Consider the following 25,782-nt stretch of genomic DNA (forward strand, 5'->3'; position numbering starts at 1 on the left):
TAAACGCTTTTTTTGAATAATGTCCCTTGACCTGTCGACCAAATAAAGTAACAAAGTTTCAGTATAAGTTGAACTGAAAGCACACGCAAGTATTAATAATAAAGCTTTTGGTAAATGACATTTGCCTGCACTTGAAGTGTGCAGAACCTTCTTTTCTCCGTACAAGACACTTGGATAAAAAGTTAAGTCTTGTACGTCTTGTACTGCTGAGTGAGACGTTAAAATGTCAGGAATGAAAAGGGTTATGAAGAGGGGAAGGAAAGTGAGCTGATGAAATCCCTTGACACAATGTAGAACTTGATCTTACAGTTTAACAGGGAAAGTGCTGCGTATATGAATCTACTCCAGCCCTGAAATCCTGCTTTACCTGAATGCATCCCTCCTCCTCTTGACATTTAGTTGCTGCAGATTCTTGCTCAGCTGAATTAATTTAGAATGAGTGTGTGTAAAAATAGCACAGATACCAGAAATAGATGTCTCCTCCATCATCGTAACAGGATTGTTCCACCAGTTCAATGATTGTTTCACTCTTTGAAAAGCTTCATCTCTGTCTTACAAACTTCAATCTGATTCAGACTGATCAGTGAAGTTACTACAAACACACAAAAAGCACAAATCCCAGGTGTGACAAAGGACGACCGCAATCCTATTATAACCGTGAAAATAAGCCGATGTTCTTAAAATCTTTAATCTTTCAGCAGCCAAGGTGCTTATTTTTTTTCTGACGAGTGATTATTGTTGTTATTTAGAATATTCAGATGACTTTGTTATGTCCTACTAAGTCTGACAGCTTGACTGAGAAGCTTTAAATTCAACAAGAAAATGTGCAGACATGTCTGTTAGGATTAGACCTGCTGCTGTTTATTGATCTGTGATAGATCTAGATCATTATATCTGTACCCAGCTAGTAAACTCATTCAATAAAAGAATGAACACGAGAAGTTGTTATTGTAATCACAGAGCAGAACAAAGACGGACAAACCACATGATTTAAGTTGGTGCAATAACGTAATGTCACCACAATTAAATGGTAACATTTACATGATATTTAGACATCACTGATCTGATTTCAAGTAAGTTTTGAGCACAATGCATCAGGGTTTTGACATTTAAATATATCGCACTGACTGGCCTGATGATGGCGCTCTATTAAAGGTCAGTTTGTTAAACATGGGAGATATAATCTCAGACAACACCAGTCTAACTTTACTTAAACTTAGAGGAATAGTGTCACTTTTGTCATGAGGCATTTAAAACGGCAACATTGATTGGTATACTGAAATTAAAGGTTGATATTTCAAGATTAAAAAGACTGATCTCATGCAACCTTTTTGTCTTTCTTTTATTTCTCTGTTTCTCTCAGGAGGTTGGCTAAATCCACCCTGTTCCTCATTCCTCTGTTTGGGATGCACTACACTGTATTTGCCTTCCTGCCTGAGAACACTGGAGTAGCAGCCAGACTCTACATCGAGCTGGGACTGGGATCCTTTCAGGTACAACACAATAGAGAGGAAGCAGAACAAAGAGTGCACCTTCACAAACTCTGATAAGATAGGTCACGAGAGGTTACCTGAGATGAATAATTTACAATAGGATGCTCTCGAAATAGGCCTTTTTAACAGCAGACATTTGGATTTGTCATAGCAGGAAATAGCACAGGTGTTACTAATCACTTTTTATGTCTTTATTAGAGATTTGACAGTAGAGAGATAACAGGAAATGAGGGGAGAGAGTGATGGGGCACCTAAAACGCTACCTTTAAAATAATTTGGAAAAATTCTTTAGGCTGGCAATATTCATGTATTTATGTCTTTTGCATAAGGAAAAGGTCTTATGTTGGTTACTACACATTGACTATAAGGGCTACATTCAATCAGTGAACACATTGTGACCTTAATACAGTTGTTGAAGCTTAACATCAGAATTAATTCAGCTGTCAAGAATCAAAAGAAACAAAAGAAGAAAGATAAGAAAATATCTAAGAACTACTTTAATAGCAGATGATTTCACTATTTTTATCTGACGGCTGACTGGAGAAGTGTGTCTAGAGGAGTGGATTGTGTAATAATTTCCAAAAAGTTACCGCAGTCTCTTGTTTTGCAGGGCTTTGTGGTGGCACTGCTTTACTGTTTCATGAATGGAGAGGTAGGTGAACGGAGGTGTTGTGATACAAAAATCAAACAATTTAATTTATCATAGACAGACCTGTTTTGGAGGAAGAAATACTCATTTTACTCATTTATTCATGAATGTTTAGATCATAAAAGAAGCCCAGACTGCTATAACTTAAATTTATCTTTAACATTTGTACCTTTTTGCCCAGCATGCATTGCTGTCCAGCTCAGTGTCTTTTCCAATACTACCACTACATTTTTCAAATGCTATAGTGGCTTTAACTAAATCAGGAAGACTATTCCTGCCTCCAGCTCTCCCTCTCAGAAATATCTCTAGATTAAACCTTTTGTATAATATTCTTTCACGCTGCATGTAGGTCCAAACAGAGCTGCGGAGGTGGCTGTGGAAATGTCACAATCAAAATCATCTCACGCCAGCCAAGCGAAGTATCACTCAGATCACAATTCGAGCCCGTGATGGGCTCAGGCGGCCGCCCTCTTCTGGCAACAACTCTTCAGTATGATTTTAAAGACTATCAATGGGAGAAAAGCTGAGACAGTGACAGTCATATAAGCTCAACATGCTGACAACATTAATCCAACAACCCCTCCTTGAGAACAAAAGACCTCAGTGAACAATGGTGAGTGAGGAAACATCAAATCGGTGTCAGCTGCTACTATGTCTATGACCACAGTGGGTACAGCACACGCTTCAGCGCTTAATCACGGTACTCCCTCTTGTGTCATGGTTGTAAAAAAAAAAAAAGTAGAGGAACATTGACGCTTGATTTGAAAGGATGTCATGGTGTCACTGTGGAATGAGGATATCACAGTCAAGGCAGAGCTGGCCCTGAGTCTATAGGAGGATGATTTCACATGGTTGTATTTACATGATGCTATTTGTAATAAAAAATGAGCAAATGTTGAGGGATTCCATTGAAACAGCTGTGGAAACAATGGATGTTTGTACTCGGCTAAATTATATGGATTGAGCTCGACTTGTCTAATTATTCTGTGCTGCCGTGAGAACTTCCAGGATCGTTTGGTGTGGTGCAGGACTGATGTGGCCTGAGTGTGCCAATTGATTTTCTTTTTTTTTACACAGCAATTCACCTGCTACTGGAGAGAATTTTTCAATTACCAGGCTCCAGAGGGACCTGAGAGAGTGTATTTAAAGTTGTCTGGGTGTGTGTGTGTGTGTGTGTGTGTGTGAAGCTGCCATACATTGGTACATCATGTCTTAAAAGTCTTCTTCTTTTGAGCAGCTGTCTACATGGATGAGCCAAGGACAGTACTTGTGAATATTTATAACCTTGTTTTTCCTCATGTCATTTTTTTATGCTGTTGCCAGATGTAATAATCCAAATTTTTTGGCACATTCGTTGCACTAGTGGAGACACCAAACTAATAAAAGCATGGTGCCAGGCTTTTACATGCTAAAATGGCATCAAAATGGTACTGCGTAACTAGACTGAGCTTTTCAAGTGACACAATGATGACAATGTCCTATGATACACAGTTTATTGCTCACTATTTCAGACACATGTGAGTTGCCCACATTTTGATGACGGCACAAATTTATAGCGAAAAAACAAGAACGATAATTGTGTTTTATAATTTATGCTGTATGTAACACAAGGTGAGGACCCCTTTACATAAAAAATCAGCTATACTAGTCTTTGTGTTATTTTATTAGCACATTGGCCATTCTAAAATATTTAATTATCATAACCAGATTCACAATGTAAAATGTTACTGTTGATGTGTATTTATGAATGTGCCTCAAACCAAATGGGGCGGTGGAAAGTACTGTCTAAATAAATGTTTTAGTTACAGGACAATACAGAGTTGACTTTTGATAGGGATGCACTGATCTGATAGGTGCTGGATAGATATCAATCCCAATACTGACCATATTAAGCACATCAGGTATTGGCCAAACAGGTCCACATCATGTTTTTTTCTGTTCTGCTTCATTCATTTGCTGTGGTGACTCAACATTTAAAGCTGCTGCTGAGACTACGCCACTCATTTCATAAAAATGTTCTCAACAATATAATTAAAATTTGCATAAACCTAAAAAGGATGTTGGTGTGTGAATGTCTCCACTGATAATTAAAGGCCCTGAAAACCTATTTTCACAATCAGCTCGACAAAATGAGCGATAGGTTTCTACATGAACTCAATGTTCTGCCATAATGGGAACAGTTTTGACTATTTCACAAGAGAGATTTTTGTGTTTGTGTTTTTGTCAGAGCTCCTCTCACTGTTTTGAAGAAGGCAGGGCTTAATTTGAGAAATGTGATCTCACATATTTCCATTCGCCAATTAGATACTAGAAACATTTGAATCAGAATCTGATGACAGTTGTAGGTTTGTTTGCTAACGTTGTCAGTGCTGTCAGTCAAACTACACCCACAGAGTCCTGATTGAAGCAGATTAGTTTTTGAGTGTTAAAATCTCAATAAATAGATAATTTAGGTTGTTTTTTTTTTCTGAACCTTAACTTTGATCGTTGCTTAATTAGTCCTGAATATGTAATGTTACAGATAAATACTAACAAATTGAAACCAAATTGTCAAGGGCTTTAAGAAATTAGGTGCACTTATGATGTTGACCTACAGGTATCAACAAATGCTTTGAATTGGTATTAGAACTTGGTAAAGGTCAGATTGGTGAATACCTAGTTTTCTTTTAATAAACTATGAATAATACACTGTACAGTATCAGTAAGCACTTTGACTCTTTGTCAGTACACATTATGATTTAATGGTGCACTTGATTTTACAGTAAATATACTGTATTTCCATTGTTTTTGTTGTTGTAGTTGTGGATCTAGTGAGGGTTGGCATATGTAAGGAAAAGCACAGTAATAAATTTGTGGTTTGAGAAGTAACAACTGCTGTGCTACTGTTTGACTATAATATATATATATATACATATATATAAAATAAATTCATTAGTGAAGAATTTCATCAGCATATTGTAAGTTTAGGTTTCAGAGAGTGAACAAGGAGAAAAATTAATAGTTTGATCTGGATTTTGGGTGCAAATAATGACAAAACCAAAGTAGCAAATTGTGCTGTTGTTGTATATTAAATCTGACCAGTTTTAGACAATAATTGTATTATTATGATTATGATGATTATGATTCCCCCTTCAAGAAGCAACCTTACTCAAATCTATAGTTACTGTGCCCATTTTATGGATGGGACAGCTGAGCAAAATGAATCACAATCTTCACAAGTTCAACAACGTACCACAGATAGATTTATTTTGCAGTCAAATTTACACAACCTTGGACATGAATGTCGGACACCAGAACACATGACCCACTGTCACAGGTAGAACATAAGCTGGATGAAGATTCATAGATATTTGTTTCAACATTTAAGTTACTTATGTCCTCATGAATGCTTGTCATTACATACACATGCATACAGAATACACTCTCTCCAACTTTCAAACATACTCACACTCGCACTCACACACACACACACACACACACACACACACACACACACACACACACACACACACACACACGTACAGATGTGTGTGTCTCTCCACAGAAATACACATTCACACTCTGAAAAACAGGTACATAAACATAAACGTACAAAACACGGTCACAAACATTACAGGTCTTCATCAAGAGGTCCACCTGTGTGCCAAAAATATACATATACAGTATACTGTATATATAATCAAGAAAAGACATCATTTGTACACCATGGCAATTAATAGCAGGCGACATTTAAGAGCAGCTGAGCAACAACGGTACATTCAAAAATTCATTGGCAATCAGTAGAACTCACACGCACACACTCAACACTTAATAAAACCAGCTTAACAGGCACAACTGCCAAAGAAAAGAGCGGCATCTAAACACAGAGATTTGCCACACAGAGAATAGTTACATTTAAAAGAATAGTTTGACGTTTTGGAAAAAAAACCCTCATTCGCTTTCTAGCTGAATTAGATAAGAGAATTGATACTGCTGTGAAGTTTGCACAGTAAATATGAAGCTGAGGCAGCTTGTTAGCTTTACTGCACAGACGTGAGAAGTATCGATCTTCTCATTTAATACTCAGCAAGGAAGCAAATAAGAATATTTCCCAAAATGTCAACTGTTTTAGGAAAATATGTCAAAGGCTTTTCTTTGACACATATACAAAGATTAATGTGTTACCGTAATGCTGAACTAACCGTAAGAAGAGGTGTGTGTGAACAGAAGTGTGGTCAGCCAAATGAAGCTAAATGTTACACCTCCTGATTTTGTTATAGTGCTAAAAATTGCCCTCAAATTCTTCCTCACGACTCACAGTAAATGTTCTGAAACTCAGACAGTTCACAGTTTACAGGAAGGACATTTAGGACAATAACAAAATCATTAACTTTTAAGATTTTTTTTTTTGCACATCAAGCCTTATTTAGAAAATCTAACTTTTAGACCTTTTTGCTGATTCATGTAAAGAAAAGTCGAAAAAAATAGAAGTGTACAGTGTTAACCATTTGGCAGAGAAGTGCTCCAATGTCCCACTCTACACCTAAATCATCCTAAACCCAAAATACAAAGCTCGTAGAAGAACAAATCAATGCCAGTAAAACTTCCCCCTCTCTACAGAACTATCAACTAAAACTCTAAAACTTGGCTGCCACCTTGTGGTAAACAAATATACAGCACAGACACGGTCAGTAAGGAGTGCTCTACACCCTTTTTTAAGTTTTTTTTTTTTTTTTTTTTTCACAGACAGTAACAGCTTTGAGACATGGTCGTTTCCATCTGAGCCGATTCAGACTCAGAGTGACGGCTGGTGATAGAACACGTAAGCAGCAGCAGAGTGGTTTTAATCACACCCTCATACACACTTTGTGTTTTATCTGTCGCAGTTGTTGCACCTTTCAAAAAAACCTAAAACTTCCTAATTAAATTATTTAATCTTTTTATTATCTCCCTCTGGCTCTAGCTCCCTTGACACTATCTTTTCTTACTCTCATTCACTGTTTTTTCCCCAAAAGCAGCCAAGCAGGTGCATCAAATATGGGCGTCTTCTCATTAGTGTGACTGTTTATCTTGCTCTTTTAGAGGAAAAATCTATGTTTTCAATATACTTTATAGACGGTAGCTTTGGAAAGTAATTTCAGGTGTTTGTTTTTGTTTTCTTTAAAATCAGAAATGTTACAACTTTATGGCACTACGTTTATGGCACTTAGACCAAGAAGTCAACATCAGTCAATGTAATGAAATCACACATCAGTCATACAGCCATGTTACAAACAGGAAAGCATGTATACATGGAGTCATTTCACATGGCACTGGTTTATGGAAAATAAATATACATCCTTATCTGTTCAGCAATATTCATTGTTTAAAGATACTACATTCTTTTAATCCACTCGGATGACAAACAGTACAAAAAATAAATATCTGGAGTAAATATTGTGGATAAATCCTCCTTTATACACGTCATTTCACATTTCATCTTATTAAACGATTATTGTTTGTTAGCTTGTTTGTGCACAAACAAAAAAAAACAGAAAAAGAGAAAATGAGCAACACTCTGCGATTGTCAAGAGCTGTCACATTAAAGTGTTTTGTGTTGTCTGTAACAACATGTATCTGTTCAATAGCCATTGACATGTCTCACATTCGTGCTGAATGGAAGTGGACTTGCAATTATCTTGAATAGACGATAGTTGCAACCGAAAGTCTAAATAAAAACAGCAGCAATTATGGAGGAACCGTTACTTAAGTCTTGACAAACATGTCATAATTTAAAAAGAAATATGCTTAGCAGGACTCTTTTCACGTTAAAAAGAGAGAAAAAAAAAGAATTTTTACAGTAAATGAGCAAAATATTTTCTTTTTTTGTAGTTCACAATGAAAAAAAGCAGCATAACAACCACAGTGAAACACACAACTCTGTACATTCTTTGCAGGAAATGACTCAAACTACCTATTTATGTTATCTGTTCATTGTAAATAAAAATGATAGCTATTTGTGACTGACTAGGCACTTGGGGATGTGAGTGTAGGAGATGATTCATTTCAAAATTTCCAACTTCAGATGAAAAGCAGATTCAGTATGGAACGATAAAAGAGTCCTATTACTTCTGAGAGCATGTTGAGGGTTTGCTTACAGTAAAATACTGTACATATGAACTCATGACACTGTGAGGAGCTTTGGATAAAAGCATCCACTAAATGGCACATGTGCTGTGTTTGATCACAGTCTGCAAAAAACATAACTTACAAGTCTGTGTAGGGAAACCAACTGAGGGAAACTACTGTAGTGCACTGTTTGTGAGGATAAATCAGTTTTTTATCTGAATGACTTTCTGTATTCCCTCAAGTACCGTCATATCCTCTAGAGTTATATATGTTTTTTTTTTTAAATTTAATACAAAGAAATAGTTCAGAGTAAATCGTGCTGATATTCTGGGTCTTCAGGTTATGGGATGAAGTCTACAGATTTGGGCTCCAGTTCCTTTTTTTGAAAAGGTCATTACAATACTGCGTTATGCCAAAACAATAAATTAAGAAAAGAAACTCTGATATAGACACTGAAAACTAACTATTTACAAAGTCCATGAGTTGTTTTTGTTTTTGTTTTTTTAAATATATCTTTTGACATACTCTGTACTTTACGGCTGATTGTAGAAAAATGTCGACTTTAAGATGAAACATTTAAACAATGTTTTAAACAATGAATTGTACGAGCAAGGCGAAGGTTTGGTTGATATTTACCTTTGGACTGTTATGAGATCAGATCCATTCAGACAACCTGTATGGCACTTTGAAGCACATTTACTTTACACACCAACAGCCAAATATGACCCCTACGTTTGATGTTTAACTATTGATTTTTTTGTTTTTTTACAACCTTCAGCACTGCTGTAGTTTGGTAGCAGCTTACTCATAAATGGGGTAAAAAAAAATAACATTGGCAGGAAGAAAATCTGTAATATTTCTTTTTTAAAATATTTAAACTGACAAAGTGATTTGAGCTGTCTGTTAAAATTTAAGTGCATCATTGATAATAACCTACAGAGTCAACCATAGCACTAAAATAGTCAAATAAATTAAATTAATCTCAAAAATGGATCAAATTCTTCAGTATGAAAGACAGCTCTGCACTTCTAATGAACAAACTATCTTCAGTAAATGCTTTTAGAAATACCTCATTTTCTAAAGGCCAAACTACAAAATATAAGAGGTGTGAGGGGCCACTTTGGTCTGTTCTGGTTGGTCTGGATGTATTTAAGAGGGATGGCACCTTGAAGTCGTCTCCGGCCAATCAGGCGCTCAGGTGGGGAGGCTGATGTTGGCGTTCTCCGCCAGAGGGCTGGACATGCGTATCTGGGAGCTGCTCTTGCTGAGGATGGACAGCTGAGTCCCGCCGTTCACTCCACTGCTGGCCAACGAAGGGTGCCTCTGCTGCTTCAGGTCCACAGCAAAGTACCGGTTCACCGTCCAGCTGCGCCATTTCCTCTTGATCTCTGACTGCACCTTCAGGGAGAAACTTCACAAGGTCATTTTTAATGTACTTTAAGCTGTACCAGCTCATCGAAAAGGTACAGTACACTTCAGTTTTGTGGGTTACACTTTATTTTATCACCTGTTCCACATTTCACATTGACAAGCAGCATATAAATCATTTTAAAATGACAGTGTAGTTGTTAGCAGATATAAGGACATTTTTAGGTGTTAATTATTGTATTTGTCAACAACTATTCTTTATTTGGGTCCCCATTAGCTTCCACAAAGTGGTCGCTGGTCTTCCTGGGGTCCACAAACAACTATTTAAAATTACATTGATCAATAAAACAAGAAAAAGCAAAAAAAAAAAAAAAAAAGCCAAATACAGAGATCAGAAAATAAGTGAAATAACTCTACATTTTTGTAGAGTTATTTGTTTGTTTGTTTCTTGAGAGAAAATCTACTTTTGATGTGTTTTATGTCATAACCCCTCACCCCTCATCATCTGTAAGTGATGTATAAATAATGAGTGAATAACTGGCAATATAATATAGCACAGCTGTGATATATTCATTACATAAATTATGTAAATTATACTTTTATTGTATTTATTAATGAAGCACTTATTAGATTATGTGTTTTTACATTTATTCATTAAGTATTTGTTTATTTACAAATGCATTTTCTTCACTCCCCATGACAACTGAGACAAACAATAAGTTCGAGAGTGAATCTTCAAGATCAATGTGTTTTCATGAGTTTTGCTTTCATAAACTGTTTTAAACCAATCTGTATAAAAATGTTTTACTGTAACACACTGTATAGATTTGTTCATGTGTGCAAGTATAAACAATTAAATATGATTATAGCTGTGCTATCAAACATTTATTAAATGTTTTTATTCACTACTTACAGATGTTTCATAGGAGAAATTCTAATTGTTTAAGTGTCTCTGTGTGTTTATAAACTGTAAATAGTGGGAGGTTATAATATTTAGAAACTAAATATGAAAAATATGCTATGATAAAAAATAGCACTTAGAGTATTTCTGGTATTAATCTGTGTCACATAATAAGATGTTGATCAAGATATCAAGAATAAAAACTGAATGTGTTTATGAAGAGGGACAAAAGCTTACCTCTCCATTGAGGAAACAGTAGAGGACAGCAACCACAAAGCCCTGAGGAGGAGAATGGAGACAACAAATAAGAGAAGAGAGAAGAGCAGCTTGAGATGGAAATACACAGAAATACAAAAAAAAACCCTGTGATACAAATTGTTGTGTGTAGAGAGCTCTGAAAGGCTTAAAGAGGTAAAATTACAACTTCAGTGACCAGGAATTATACTGTGTCATCAGTAAACTACATGTCATGTCTACCAATCTGTGAACGGTCTCTGTGAAAGAATATGGAGTGCTCATTCTCTGCTTTTTAAGTAACAATTTGTAGTTTCCTATAAAGATATTTATCATTTCCTGTGGTCCAAATATTTTATTTATTAAAATATTCAAAAATTTGAGTTTTAAACTAGTAGAAGGATGTTCTTATCCATTGCAGACCTACTGTATGAATTAATGAATTAAGCTGTTGCATAAAACTGCTTGGTAAAAGATTTAGATGGTGCATATGGAGGATATTTTTGGTCTTAATTAAAATTAAAAGTCAAGATGATGATAATTTGAAAATGTAAAGTGACAATGAAAAAAGTGAAATTTAAAATGCAAAAACTTAATTGGAAATGCTCAAACAGAAAGCTTAAATTGTAAAGATGAAATTGAAAATGGCAATGGAAATAAGAAAAGGGAAATATCAAATATTAAACTCAAAATGGGAAATGGAAAAGTTTAAATAGAAACACTTCAATTAAAAGCTTAAATAGAAAAAAACTAAATTATTTTTTTTTTGTGTTTGCACTTTACCATTTAGTATATGACATTTGCCATTATAAATTTCATCTTTTCCATTTTCCTTTTGGCTTTTCAAGCTGTATGTAAATGAGGAGGTGTGGCCCAAAGGCTGGAGGGAGGGTTTGAAACAGCTGAGGCACAGAGGCACCTTGTGGTCAGCAGGGGGAGCTGACTGCTAAAGAGCACAGTGAGTTTGGCAGAGCAGCATGAGTCCAAACTAGGTGGGGATCGGCACTCATTGATGAGACTGGCTGAAAAATCTTGATAAAGAGAAAACTTCCAATAATGGCTTCTTGGATTGAGGTTTATGGGAAAGTGCCTTTTGGGTCACAAGGGAAATTTTCACTCCAATCCATGAGGAAGATGTAGACAAAAAAAAGCAATCAACAAAAATATGAAAAGCTCCTTTGGTCCGTTCGCATGCACCTTCGAGACGGTCCCTAACTTCAGCTCATCCAGTCTACTGTCATGCCACGCAAGGTGCCAGCTGTCAATATCAGATCATCATGAGATAAAAATGATCAAAAATTTTTAAAAAATCCTCGGTGCAACATAAAAAAACTCTAAATTATTGAGTGTCTGTTTTAAAGGAAGTTGTGAATGAGTGAACGAGGGATTGATTTTGGTCTTCAGTATGTGTATGTTCGCAAGATTAATTACTGTGTTGTTCTTCCTCTGGGGATTTGAAGTTGATACTGTACTTATTAATTTTATAATACCTTTTAATGACTAACTCTTGTTAGTCAATAAAAGCTTCAAAGGCCGACTGCTCTCCTCAACCTTTATTAGAAGTGTTGCTGCATAACTGAACACCTACATACATTATGAGGGCAGAAGACAAGGTCTGAATATCACCAGCGCTCTTCTAAGCAGACTCTTTGTATCTGTATACTCAGATGATTTATTATCCCGCTATGCTCTCTCATTCATCATCTGGTATTTCTCTTTAAATGAAACCGGACGTCCGAGGAGCTGTAAAAAGCGTACCTGGAAGGATCCAAGTCCCAGCTCAAAGACCAGTCTCTCCCTTTTGCTGACATCTTCAGGTGAGAAGGCGAACACGGTGTAGTGAATACCAAACAGGGGGATGAGCAGGAGGGTGGAGCGCGCCAGACGCCTACACACACACACAGACACACACAAACACACAGTTTAATTAGATTGAAGTGCACGTGAAACACAAATCAAAGTCATTCTGATATGAACATGTTTCAGTGGTGCTGGTCAGCCGGATGTGATGCAAGAACAGAGCTACTGATATGATATTATGACACGTTTTCTGCCTACTGTTATGACCTAGACGTTTTACACAAAGGTTACATTTTTTAATCAAGCCACAAATTGAAAAATAAATGTTTCTACCTTAATATTATACTGGTGGTGATATTCTGTGTCTTGCTCATTGTCAACAAATAACATGGAAAAACCAAAACCAACAATGAAGTGATCCTGCTAACAAGTATAGACTGTGTGACCAGAAGCTGATGCAGCTTGTTCCTCAAAAAGGTGAGCCACATTATTGCACTGAGTGACATGTTCCTTCATTACGATTAACATGGCTGTTACAGTTTATTTGTGTCAATCCCACATACACATACACACCATCCTGCTGCTGTAAATACTACATAATACAATATACTAAACGTAAATAAATAATTGTTAAAGCATCAAATGTGTATTAATAAAATAGTCCCCCAAAATGCACAATTTACTCCTGTTTGAGTAACATTTGCTATAAACTACAAATGTATTTTAATCCTTGGCTGAAAATAGTCCCCCTGAAATGCACTACTTATCCCTAACTGAGAAACATTTGCTAAAAACTACAGAACCCAGCTGCTTTTGGAAATTACATAGCCTTTTTAAAAGATAACACTATACATTTATGATCCATTTTTAAATATTCACATCTTCAGTAAGAGCAGATGGGTTTGGGGATGTGTAGCACAGACAAGCTGGAGAAGTCAGAAAGTATTGTTGGTTTTGGTGTTTTCACTGGATTTGTTGACAATAAGAAAAATATAGAGTTACACCAACCTCATCGTTTTCCTTTAAGAGTGAGTGAGGTTTTTACTGTATTGATGGATTTATCTGTGAAAATCATCACAAGACTGAGACTGAGACTTCATGAGAAACACATAACTGTTGACATGTATGATATATCCATGTGGTCACACAGAGTAAAACATTACATTCATTACTATGTGAGAAATGGAAATACACAAAGAACACACAACAAATGACACCTTAAAATAATGGAAGAAACAAATGAGGAAGACGGTTGTTTTTATAATGCAGTTCAGTGACCCCCAGGGGTCCTTAAGGAACAAAACAAAGTGCTTGTACTCTGAACTCTTTCATTGTGATGTAAGAAAATGTACAAAAACATTTTAAAAATACTGTGTTCAAAAAGTAGACGTAACATTTTGTGTTGCCGTCTCTCCACCAGCACTAAAAATAAATCTGATCCAAATCAAATTGAAAAATCTACATTAAAAAAAGAAACAGTGTGTGTGTGTGTGTGTGTTTGTGTGTGTGTTCATGTGTGTGTGTGTGTGTGTGTGTGTGTTTGTGTGTGTGTTCGTGTGTGTGTGTGTGTGTGTGTGTGTGTTTGTGTGTGTGTTCGTGTGTGTGTGTGTGTGTGTGTTCATGTGTGTGTGTTTGTGTGTGTGTGTGTGTGTGTGTGTGTGTGTGTGTTCATGTGTGTGTGTGTGTGTGTGTGTGTGTGTGTGTGTGTGTGTGTGTGTGTGTGTGTGTGTGTGTGTGAATGCATTTTGGAGTCCAGAACATTAAAAAAACTTTAAGAACCCCTGGTGTAAAACACACACACACACATACACACATGCGGTTGACACGAGCAGACACACACAAACACATGTGTCTGCAGACACACACACACACACACACACACACACACACACACACACACACACACACACTTACAGTGTGATGGTGGATAACTCTGACATCCTGCACGAATGCTGAACAGCCTGTGTGGGCTCACTGAAGCATTTCTGAGCACAGCTGCTACACAGCACAAAGACAACACAACAATACAACAAAGACAATGTCTTTAGGGACACAGACACGCAGTCTCACACAGCGCACACACACACACCTTCACACTTGGTCACACATCCACAGGTTTAAGCAACAGATGAGAATGGCATTATCTGCAGGGCCTCCAAAGACAGTATCCTGTGGGAGCTGAACAGGAGTGATGTCTGGCTACAGTACAACTCCATAATGAGACTCAAGCTTTCTGCCAACAGGTACGACAAATTATCATGTTCTGAAAAAGTTTCTAGGAGGAGAAGACACATCAGTGGTGTAAGGATAAAAATTTGGATATAAAACTGTTACGGCTTCAGTACAATCCATTTATAAATGTGTGGGTCCTCTTGAAAATGTTGTAGTGTTGGAAAGCAGACAATTCCCTCTGATCTACAGGGAAAAAAAGTAAAATGTCAAGTAAAATAGGCCAGAGTTAGCCAAGAAGGCACAATTTTATCTTGTATCCAGGGTATCATGTGGTGTCTGATTAAAGAAAAAAGGCTGGAGTTGTTCTATTTTTTTATTGTCATCAAATCCCAGGAAAAGACCAAACAAACAATAAGTTAGTTCATCTCACAGTGCTTTCCCTGTCCTGTCTGTGGCTTTCAGCCCGAAGCCCATTCATCCCTACTGCAGATGTAGATCTTTAAAAACAAGCCACAAATACATGTTTCTTTATATATTTAAAAAAAAAAAAAAGGCTTTGTAATTTCCTAAAACAGCTGGGCACTGTAGTTTTTAGCAAACAGTAGTCAAATAGGGCTAAGTAGTGCATTTTCTGGGGACAATTTTCATCAGCAGATTAATACACATTTGGTGCACTAGAGACTATTTACGGCAGCAGGATTTTGTAAATGGGATTGACTACGTAAAATATTGTGCCCATGTTTAGTTCAATAATGGAACATGTCAACTAGGGCTACAACTAATGATTGTTTTGATTCATCTGCTGATTTTCTCAATTAATCAGTTAATCATTTTGTCCATAAAATGATAGAAAATAGTGTAAAATGCCTATTATAACTTCCCTGAGTCAAAAGTTACGTCTTTAAATGTCTTATTTTGTCCAACCAACAGTCGAAAACCTAAAAATATTCACTTCATGACAAAAAAGTCATTAAATAATCACATTTCTGAAAACAGAAAATATTTGTCATTTATTGCTTAAAAAATGACTGAAAAGATTTTTCGATTATCAATATAATTGCCAATTGATTTTTTGTCGATCAACTAATAGATTAATTGACTGCTCATTGCAGCTCTAATGTCAAACGTGTTTTTAATAGTTTTTGCACAACAATGGAAGTTTATGGCACACAGGAATAATCTATATCAGGCTTTAAGACAATTCTTGTCAGTAGGATCAATTAATTGTTGATTTTGGTCTTTTAATGGGAATAATAAGATAAGAATATATAACATCACCAGTCTTATCCTTTAAGCAAAGGTAAATAACATTTCTTTAAGCTGCAGAGTTGTGCACAGTCTACCAGAAATCTCAAAATCAAGGTATGAAATTCTCCAAACACAGTTTAGACTGGAGTTTCAGTAAATGTGACGAATGTAACTTACAGGTAAATGCTTGATTCATTCCCTCCGATATCAGGTGACTGCAGCTTCTGAACCAGGATAATGATAATCCCAATGAACAGGACAAAATTGATCTGAGGAAGGAAAGAAAAAATACACTAAATATCAAAGCCTTGTCAGAAGTTACGCTCCAGTCAAGCAAGCAAAGGCCTAGCATGTGTCAAAATTAATCCACAGCATCTGTCGTACCATTATGGAGGCCACAACTGGTCCTTTGATCACCCACCAGAGGGCAGTGTTCTCATTTGTATCCCAGCATCTGGTGTAAGAGGAGAACGGTGCATTTTAGATAATCATTCAAAATGCTTCACTTTCTCTGGACACTCTGTAACACGTAGCACCTTACAGTGTGTCAATCATGGGGTCATTTGCAGAGTGAAAAGGCAAAATCAGAAGGGAGCAGAGGATTTAAAATTGAAGCTCCTAATATTTGAGAATGAAAAATTAATTATTAAACCTACTTTGAAATATGAATACAATACTTCAGTGTATAAGTCTAAAACTTCTAAATGGTGTTTGTCTTCTGACATCTTGTGTTGTGTAGAGGAAATATTTAAAAACTTGTGAAAGATGAAGGAAAGAAGACTTTGTTAAATGACTACTTGAACCCATTAGAACAATTATGAATCTTATCACATGCATGCATACATGAATTTTTGACCTGGCTGCATTTATTCAACTATTCTAAAAAACATTATCAGTATAATTGAATTAGTGTATTTGGTGATGCCAACAGAGATGGCAGTTATTTTGTTCATGGGTCTCATGTATCCCCCCCCAGTTTTTTGCAATTACATATCTTAATTGGTTTAGTTGCAAAGATGCAGATAAGATAGTTATGCAAGAAATTATCTCAATGCAACATTTAGTCTCAGCATCCTAAAGGCCCCTGCTTCCCTGCTCTGTTATGTTCTCCAGTGCCATATGCCATGTGTGGTGATAGTGCCTTAGCTGATGTTCGAAGAGGCGTTGGGACGTACCCAGTGTCATGAAAGTGGAGCCTCAGAACTGCCCAGACAGTGACACAAATGGTGGGAGTTCCTGTAAAAACAGTGAGTATATAGTCCATTTTTAATCATGAAAATCTGATATAGTATTCAGTGATTGCAGTGTTCATCTGTCCAATCATGCTTTTGGAAAATTGCAATGTACTGAAACAACAGATTTATGTTTTATTGGTTGTAACCCTGTTTGCACTGTATTCATCTATAGGAGGATGACAAAAATGTTTGTCTCAAGATGGCATTGTTATTTCAGCTGTATTTCATTAAAGCTCCCTTCTACTCAAAAAAACATGTTTTTCTTCTTCTTCCTTCACTTGGATGTTTGAGTTTCACTATGCAGAATGATGTATGTGCAGAGTTTGACACTAGAAGGCTGTTTTCACATTCATCTGCAGAAGGAGGAAAGTTTTTCTGTGCTCACCAAAAACAGAGTTTAAGAAGTGCACGTACTGTGCAATCAGTGACATAACAACTAGCTTGGAAACCAATCATGGTCCAGTATGCAGTTTACACAGGTGTGATGTGGAAACTTGAAGCCTCCAGTGTACATCCACTGAGAATGGACTTTAAAGTGAAGTAGGAGACAGCAGTTAAACTTTAAAAATGAAAAATATTTGCATTTTTGTACTGGAGTTTTTCAATGTGGGAGAAGCAGTATAATTTTACTTATTTTGTGTGGCAAAAACATATTAAACAGAAACTGTTAGTCAAAGCAGAGTTTTTTAATATGTCTTATGTGTGGTGGGGATCTTTTAGCTTAGGATTAAGTCTGACTAAAATCTTATCAAAGCCTTAGTTTATATTTATTTGCCTTGGAAAATAAATAAATGTTTGTGAAAAAATGCTTCAATGAGCCCTCCAATGTTGTCAAAATTGGGCTTTGTTGGTTTTTAGCTCATATTATGTGACAAAACCACAATGTATAGGGAATGGGAATAATGCACCCCATTGCTCTCTCTGTATTTCCGTAAAAATCTTAAATTGAATCTAAATTTTAATTTACCCAAAGAAGGGTACAAGAAAATTTGAAAATTACAAATATGGCATAAATCTGAAAATTCACAGTATGAACAGTAATTAAAGAAGTTGCTGTTTTCCACCATTGATGATAACCACTCAGGAACGGACACTTACCCCATCCTACGATGGTGTACCAGTAGAAGTAACGTCTTTCAGGAAAGAAAGTCTCCACCAGCAGAGTGAAGAGATACAGACCTTCAATAAACAGCCAGAAATAGTTGGACATGACACAGTAGTGGAAGAAAACCATTACTGCTTTACACGCCACCTGCACAGGGAGACACACAGAGAGTTGCATTAGTCCAGCAGAAGGCAGAAGAAAATCTATTTTATCAATGATTTCACATCTGTACTGCTGATGTTGGATGTTAGAGCCATATATACAATAGAGAAATATTTGCAAATAATTTGTATTTTGCTGTATTCATTTGCAAAGGATAGTCAGTTCTATAGTTTCCTTGCAGTATGCTTAATTAGGATCAGTAATGACTACAATCAGCTCTGGTTAGTGATTGGTTAAAATGTTAAAAACAAGCTGTTTGTGCTTGTTAACTTATTTGAAGCTATGAAGCGTGGAGAGACACTAGTCATTGACTGTGTTTATGGTGCTGAACATATTTATTGCGCTTTTTGTAACATGTTTCATCTGTTTTTGCGACCATGTTTCATTTTTGTATTGAAGAAGAATGTTTTTCATGTTTTACTGAAACACATGCAACTGTATGTTTGGACTCTATAGCTTAAGTGGGCATTTTCAAGAAATAGACAGAGCCACACTTACATTGGAGAATCCTTTTAGGGTATTTAAAGTATATTTAAAGATTTTTTTAATTATCTCACTTAGAAGGCAGTGTCAATTCTGCAACAATATCATCATAAACAACTGACAAGAATTATTAAAGACACCATCAGTGATTTATTAGACCTTCAGTTTTTTTTTTTAGCAAATTTAAAAATGACTTGTAAGTAGTAAGGGACATAAGCTTTCTTGTTTTTTCTCCACAGAAAAATACACCAGCATTTTGTTGCCGCTTCCAAATGGAAAATCCATGCTTAACAGTCAGTCTCTCCTTTAAAAGCTCAAGACAATAAATGTCAGACTGACAAATGTCCTTACTCCTGTAAATCACAGTGTAAACAGAGATTGTTGTCACTGGGGTGACAGGGTTGCAACACAGTGCACCATACTGCAATTACTCTAAAAATGTATCATGAGACAATGAATGAAAATGCAAAGTGTGTCTCTAAAATTTCACAGCCAGCAGGAACAACACGTCCCCTACATGTCAGGTGGGCTGTAATCTGGTGACATCATGTTAATGAAAGAGTCCATATTCGGAGTGGGGTCAACCAATTACAGCACTGATCTGATTCCTTCTACCACAGTGCCATGATGGTGACCTGTGATTGCCATGGCGACAGTGGGAAAGCAGAGGGTTTTGAAAAAAGGGCAAAGTAACCATTGATATGTTAATAGGACTAGAAGATTTCCACTGGCCTTGCTGAAGCCATTAGCGTACCTAATTAGGTTTATTTATCATGCCTGCTTAACAACAGTGAGCAATGTGTTGTTACCAGACAAACCCTAAGAGCTTGTTCTGCATTGGTAATCAGCGAGTATTAGTCATCTAATAGCATGTTTGCTTTTTGTAAAATTTGCATGTGATTGAAGTTCCTTCAAAGGTGCATATCAAATAGGAAAGACTAAAGGAGAAGCGCTTCAAGCTCTCTTTATATCTCATACAAAACAAACATGATCATATTTTACAGACATGCTTTCTTTGACTTAACCCTTTAATAACGCTTTATGGAAGCGAGAGTGTTTTCAAGAATCTTCCAATACTCTCCACACTTCTTATAGCAACTCAAAACATGCCAGCATTAATTTGTCCAAATACGGACCATTTAGAATAGTAAAGGCCTCGTTGTGCAATTAAGTGCTTCAAATTTAAATTAATTAAACAATTAGCCTTATGAATTGAAAATGACCTATTCATTTATTCATTAATAACCCAACATGCAGACATGGCTGTTTTCTATCTTGCTGATAAAAACCATATGAGGAAGTAATTTACCAGCCACAGATAATATTGTATTAGTGTATATATTGTATTAGGGCTACTGCAGTAACAGTATATGAAGTAGTTACTGACTGTGTGTACGAAGCAGTGGTCGCTGTCCTCCTGGGCGTACAGCACGCCGTCCTTGATGAAGACCGAGATGGCTCTCAGGATGAAGGACACAAACAAGTTCATGTGAATGAAGTTCCTGGTACAGTGGAGCTTCCTGGATAGAAGAGAGAGAAAATGTATACCAACAACAGAAAATAGTATGTAGCCAGTTTATGGTGAAGTTTTCATAGATAATTATATATTCTTTTGGTTTAGTTTAGTTCAGTTGGCTTACTGAACAGAGTTATGTAAATGAAACCGCTCTAAATAATTATTAGTAATAATTTTGTTTAACAATTTTGCTCAACTAACTGGTAGAGATGTCCATTAATGGGAAAGGTAATATTGCAAGTAATTTTTCACAAAACTAAATGCCATGTCATGTAGAAATGCAAAAAATAACTTCTCAGTTGCTTTTGGCTGGCACCATTAAAAGTGCCACAGAGTACATTGCTATTATAGAATAAGTTAGGCTACTCAGCAATGCCATAATTTGGCATGTCTGTGACAAAAAACAAAACAAAAAAAGTTTTATGCAATTTTAAATTAATTGAAAAATGTATCGATAGGGTAAAACAAGCAAACAAATTTCATGGATTTTGGCACTTTTTCATTCTTATTTCCATCGGCTGGATATGATTTTGAGTTTTTGCCAACAGGACTTGAAGGGTTAAAGACATTTTTCAGAACAAGCTGAAAAAACACCTAAATATATGTACTATATCTAATTTTTGAGAAACCTGTCTTTTGGAGGTCTCATTGTGAAACTCACCTAAATCTGCAGAGGATGACCATGGCTGTAGTCAGAGACACAAGCGATGTGCTGTAGCCGACTGTGTACAAGGCCTTAACTGATGGGTAGAAAGTGTCCTGCCGATGAAACAGAGAATGTATTAACAGCATGCGGGTCTGTGATAAATGTGTGAAACTTTAGATGAGGTGAAAGAAGCCGTACGGGTTTGGTGGTGTTGTCATAGAAGAAGCAGACGTCCGCATAGTGAGGGAAAGGGTCAGACCAGCCCTTTTCCGTACAGTTGCGACTCACCTTCCCCATTTCTATAAGCAACAAATATGCTTGAACTGCGATGGGCAAAGTTAACCTGAATAGATATATTTTTGTAATACAAATACGTTCAAAACACAGTTAGTCTTTTGGTTCCACTGACCATCCTCGGGGCTGATGAAGTCATGGAAGAACTCTCCACAATTGACCACCACAACCTCACCGATCTTGGCCTCCTGCCAGCAAGTCAGGTTGTCCCACATCCACGGACACACTGAGCAGCAGAGGACAAGAGAAACAGAAACATGTGTTGGTTAGTATTAAGTTCCTATTCAGCTTTTCTGCTGTTACGTCTCTGAGTAAATGAATCTGGCATGGATTTAAGGTAATTGAATTGGAGATAATAGAGTTTCATTTGCAAAGATATCTGACATTTTCATGACACTCACAGGAACAAAACTATTGCTAACATGGAAACAAAACTCACTCTGTTGACCTATCTCACTCAAATCCATTTAACACTTTATTTTAGGTATTATATGTTGATACTTTACAACAACCTTTGTTCTCCTCCGAGAGTGTAATTCCCTCTGACGATGTGGTGGACATCTCCTTCTTACTTAAATTCACTACTTAAAAACAACCATCTGGTATCCCCAAACAGGCTGAAACTAAATTTTACTTGAACAATAGAACCCAGTTCTATTGTTTTTGTTCTGACTGTTGATCTGACTCTTACAATAAATCTCTCACCCTTTATTTTCTGCACAGCTATCACAATCTTTAATTTCTCTGTCTTCATTTCTTTCTGCTTCCATGTCCTTTGCCTTTATGCTCAGGTGATTTTATAGTGCTGCAGAGGCAGGTAAAAGTCTGATTGTATGTGTGTTCACTCGCATGTATTTTGAGTGTGCATTTGCTCATGGGTGCGTCTGTGTATGTGTTTCTAGACATGCATGTGTGTGTTTGTGTGTTTGCAGACCTTTCTCTATTCTGCTCGGCTCTCTAATCTGTTTTGGTTCTGTCTGGTGAGCCGGACACGAAGCCAATTACCTTTTAAAGGGCAAATCTGAGCCAAATGAGCCGCACTGAGCTACGGAGGTAACTGGCTTAATAAAGCACTCTGTCTGCATCACTGGCTATCTCACACAAGATCCCACAGTATGCTGAATCTTCAGTGGGCTGCAAAGATACAGCATACACTCTACACACATACTACACATTCACAGTAGACAGTACATGTACAAAAATAACACACAATCACAGGCGGATGGATTCTCAAGATGGACAGAAATTCTTTCTCATTAAAGCTGATCTGATTGAAGGACTGACTGAGATTTCTTTTTGTATTCTGAGTCATGATGTGCAACTGTCGCAGAATACTGATCAGAAGTTCAGAGCTCTTTTCTCCCAAACAACCGTATGCATAGAGCATTCATTCATATTTTTTGTTAAACTTTAAACATTGGTCTGAGAAGAAGAATATGTCATGATGTTCCTGAAAAGATCTGTCTCTGGATGTGATATATGTCTTTTGTGAGAATATCTTGTAAACATCTACACAAGACAAATAAGGTGTAAAATTAAAAATCAGATGAAACTAATGATTGTTATTGTTACTTATTAATCTGAAGATTATTCTCTCATTTAATTGTTTGATCATTTGGTGTACAAAAATATCAGAAAGAAGTGAAAAAAAGACCAAGGTGACATCATCGAATTGCAGGTTTTGTCCGAGCAACAATGAAATAAAAGAGAAAGAAAAGCAGTAAATTGTCACATTATAGAAGCTGGAATGTTTTCTGTTTTTTTGCTTGAAAAATCACATCTGTTCAAAATAGTCAATCGTTATCATAATTGTAATTGATTCAGCTCTAAATTTAAGACACTCTGAAGGGTAATGAAGTGTCCTTTTCTGTAGTGTGACACTCATATTTACGAAGGTACCAAAATCCAACTACAAATGTCACAAATGTTCTCATTTAGCTTGGGTGATTTAGTTCTGAAATAACAGACATTTTGCAGGCCATTTTAGATCTGTTATACATTGCGTACTGGCTAAATTCAGCTGGATGGTGATTACAGCACCAGACAGCAAATCATTACGTGGCAATTTCATACAGCCTGCAGACTAATCTGAGTTCAGAGTACCACAGTTAAAAATATGATAACAAATAGATCAAAAAATTTGCTTTTAAGAATAGATTTTGATAAATCAGAAAAAAGAAAGAGATAAAAAAAACAGATCCCACCTATCTATTTATTTCCTCATACATATTGTTTCCCTGTTCTCATTTGTCTTTTTCACCCTTTTTTGCTTTCTCTCTCCCACCCAGTCAGATTTCTGCAAACCGGGCGTTTTATTTCCTCACCAACGATTTGCTGTCAGCAGAAACACAACATAGTTCCTTTTAAAGCGACAGGAGGAGACAGGGTTCAGTTAAAAGGTCACGGCGGACCAACATGTGTGGTTATAAGGTCTGAGATGGATACTTGAACACAAAAATAAACAAACTGCCCATGTCACAGAAGAATAAGGGAATGAAATAACAAGAGGATCTTACTTTTAACTATAAATGCTGTTAAGTGAGAATGAATTAGGCATGTGAGTTATTTATACCTCTAGTCTAACCCACCTCAGGGCATGAGACTTTATGAAAAATAAAGATATAAAAATGCAAAAAAAAAAAAATAGATAAAAACACTTTAAAATACACATGCGGCTGGCTGTGTAGCATGCAGGAAGACTGCAGGGCTGACCTTTAAAATACACAGATGAAAAATGAGCTGAACTCACGACGTCTCTCTCTCTTTAAACTTGTTATCTTACACTCTAAATCTTTTATGTTTCATGTTTTTTTCAAGGAGCCAGTGGCTGTCAGTGAGGCCATGAGTCACAGTGCAATCTGGGAATTGCAGTCTGTTGGGCAAGTTTCAAACAGTGGGAGGCCTGCAGCAGTTGCTAATGAAAACCACTGTTCATAGCCAAGAAAATAATTGCTTCCAGGATTCACATACCAAGTTTCCTGTGTTTTTAGATGAAGTACTTGTGGGGAAAATGTGAAAGTAGCTCAGCATGACATTGCACAAGACATTTGATTTGAGAACTGTATATCAGCGGATGGTGGTTGTTATGTAGGATGGTTGTTTATAGTGGTAGTGAACGTGATATAAAGCTCATCTTTCATCCTTACCTGGCCTTCTAGGACCTGATAAACTGAAAAATGCCTGATCGACAAGAATAAAAGCAAGGTTGGCTTTTTATCATTTTTGAGAGATGAGTGGCCCTCATTTGCCAGCAGTCTTGTGCCTTCTGAGTCACCAAAGAAGTAAACAGTTTAATCAAAGGCAGAACCATAAAATACAGGTGACTTCATGCCAAATTATGCACACAGAAGGAATGTGAGAACACACACAAGAACACATGCATGCCCATACTCTCGGACACATCCTCACTTACCATCAGTAGGCTCCTCGCTGGGGCTGTACAGCGAGATCATCTCCATGCATTTCTCATGCTCCCGCTTGATTACACAGTGACCGGACTCCGAGGCCACCTGGAGGAAACACACACAATGACACACTAAATATTGACTGAAACACTGCACCATTGAGAATCTGCGTTTTTTAATCAGCTTCTTGTTATAGCTGAGGGGATCCGACATGAATACAGTATTAACTGCCAAGGTTAAAATATTATTATTATTTTGACATGAGATGTTTTTTGTATTTGTTCATGTGTTTTTGCTTGTGCTCTTCTCACCACATTTAAGTGGGCAGAGCTGTGTTGGAAAAAGGTGATGTCAGGTATTTACATGGACCAACCAGAGGAGTCAGAAAGCCTCTGTTGCCAGGGAGATGCACTGTCAGTCAAACTCATCAAACCACTTGCAGATACTTCTTATGGAGCAGACCTTGGTTGTGTCCAAAATCACTCCCTATAATATATATTGGACATTCAGTCAGTTAACTCTAGTAAATTGAGATTTTGGACAATCATCATGTCATCACTGACAGGATTATTGTTGCAAAATGGTCATTTTCACATCTATGAAATGCAACCCATTGTATGTGGGATTATTAGTGCACATGAGCTAACTTTTTTTTTTTTCCATTATTGCAATTTTTGAGGGTACTCTGGCCTATAGATCAAAAATTCCCCACTCAGTATTCAGACACTCAAAAAACATTGTTATTTTGGACACAGACAAGGTGAGTTTTTGAGTGTAAAACTCTCATGAATTTATAAGTATGATATATTTTTTTAATTTTGTCACAGATATTTAATGATAGAAAAATACAGGCAGCACCTTTCCGTGAAAAAGCTCTGATAAACCCACTGCACTGATACACCTACCCAGCACCAAACAGCAGCAGCAAAGTTAGCAATTAGCTGGTGAACATAGTCAAGCATTTAGCGCATGATGAGCCAGATAT

At 36.7% G+C, this 25,782-nt stretch overlaps 2 protein-coding genes across 7 annotated transcripts in view; one reads left to right on the forward strand and one right to left on the reverse strand.

The window, feature by feature from the left end:
- Window positions 1-3,758, forward strand: part of ghrhra (growth hormone releasing hormone receptor a) — a 34,590-nt gene extending 30,832 nt beyond the window's left edge. The window contains exons 11-13 of the mRNA XM_067606253.1: window positions 1,364-1,493; window positions 2,104-2,145; window positions 2,492-3,758. Of these exons, the coding sequence (XP_067462354.1) occupies window positions 1,364-1,493; window positions 2,104-2,145; window positions 2,492-2,638 (319 nt within the window). The 3' untranslated portion in view covers window positions 2,639-3,758. The remainder of the gene's footprint in view (window positions 1-1,363; window positions 1,494-2,103; window positions 2,146-2,491) is intronic.
- Window positions 3,759-5,366: 1,608 nt separating this feature from the next.
- Window positions 5,367-25,782, reverse strand: part of adcyap1r1a (adenylate cyclase activating polypeptide 1a (pituitary) receptor type I) — a 28,436-nt gene continuing 8,020 nt past the window's right edge. For 2 of the 6 annotated variants that reach the window (XM_067606227.1, XM_067606226.1), the window contains exons 3-15: window positions 24,806-24,902; window positions 21,509-21,619; window positions 21,298-21,398; window positions 21,115-21,212; window positions 20,325-20,457; window positions 18,286-18,439; window positions 17,128-17,188; window positions 16,337-16,406; window positions 16,130-16,221; window positions 14,447-14,530; window positions 12,491-12,620; window positions 10,736-10,777; window positions 5,367-9,640 (exon numbers count right to left, since the gene is read on the reverse strand). In XM_067606227.1, the coding sequence (XP_067462328.1) occupies window positions 9,416-9,640; window positions 10,736-10,777; window positions 12,491-12,620; window positions 14,447-14,530; window positions 16,130-16,221; window positions 16,337-16,406; window positions 17,128-17,188; window positions 18,286-18,439; window positions 20,325-20,457; window positions 21,115-21,212; window positions 21,298-21,398; window positions 21,509-21,619; window positions 24,806-24,902 (1,398 nt within the window). In that variant the 3' untranslated portion in view covers window positions 5,367-9,415. Of the gene's footprint in view, window positions 9,641-10,511; window positions 10,778-12,490; window positions 12,621-14,446; window positions 14,531-16,129; window positions 16,222-16,336; window positions 16,407-17,127; window positions 17,189-18,285; window positions 18,440-20,324; window positions 20,458-21,114; window positions 21,213-21,297; window positions 21,399-21,508; window positions 21,620-24,805; window positions 24,903-25,782 lie in introns of those variants that run through there. The other 4 variants (XM_067606228.1, XM_067606229.1, XM_067606230.1 and 1 more) reach the window with 4 other exon arrangements.

The sequence above is a fragment of the Thunnus thynnus genome, chromosome 12 (assembly GCF_963924715.1).
Source record: "Thunnus thynnus chromosome 12, fThuThy2.1, whole genome shotgun sequence".
NCBI lineage: Eukaryota > Metazoa > Chordata > Actinopteri > Scombriformes > Scombridae > Thunnus > Thunnus thynnus.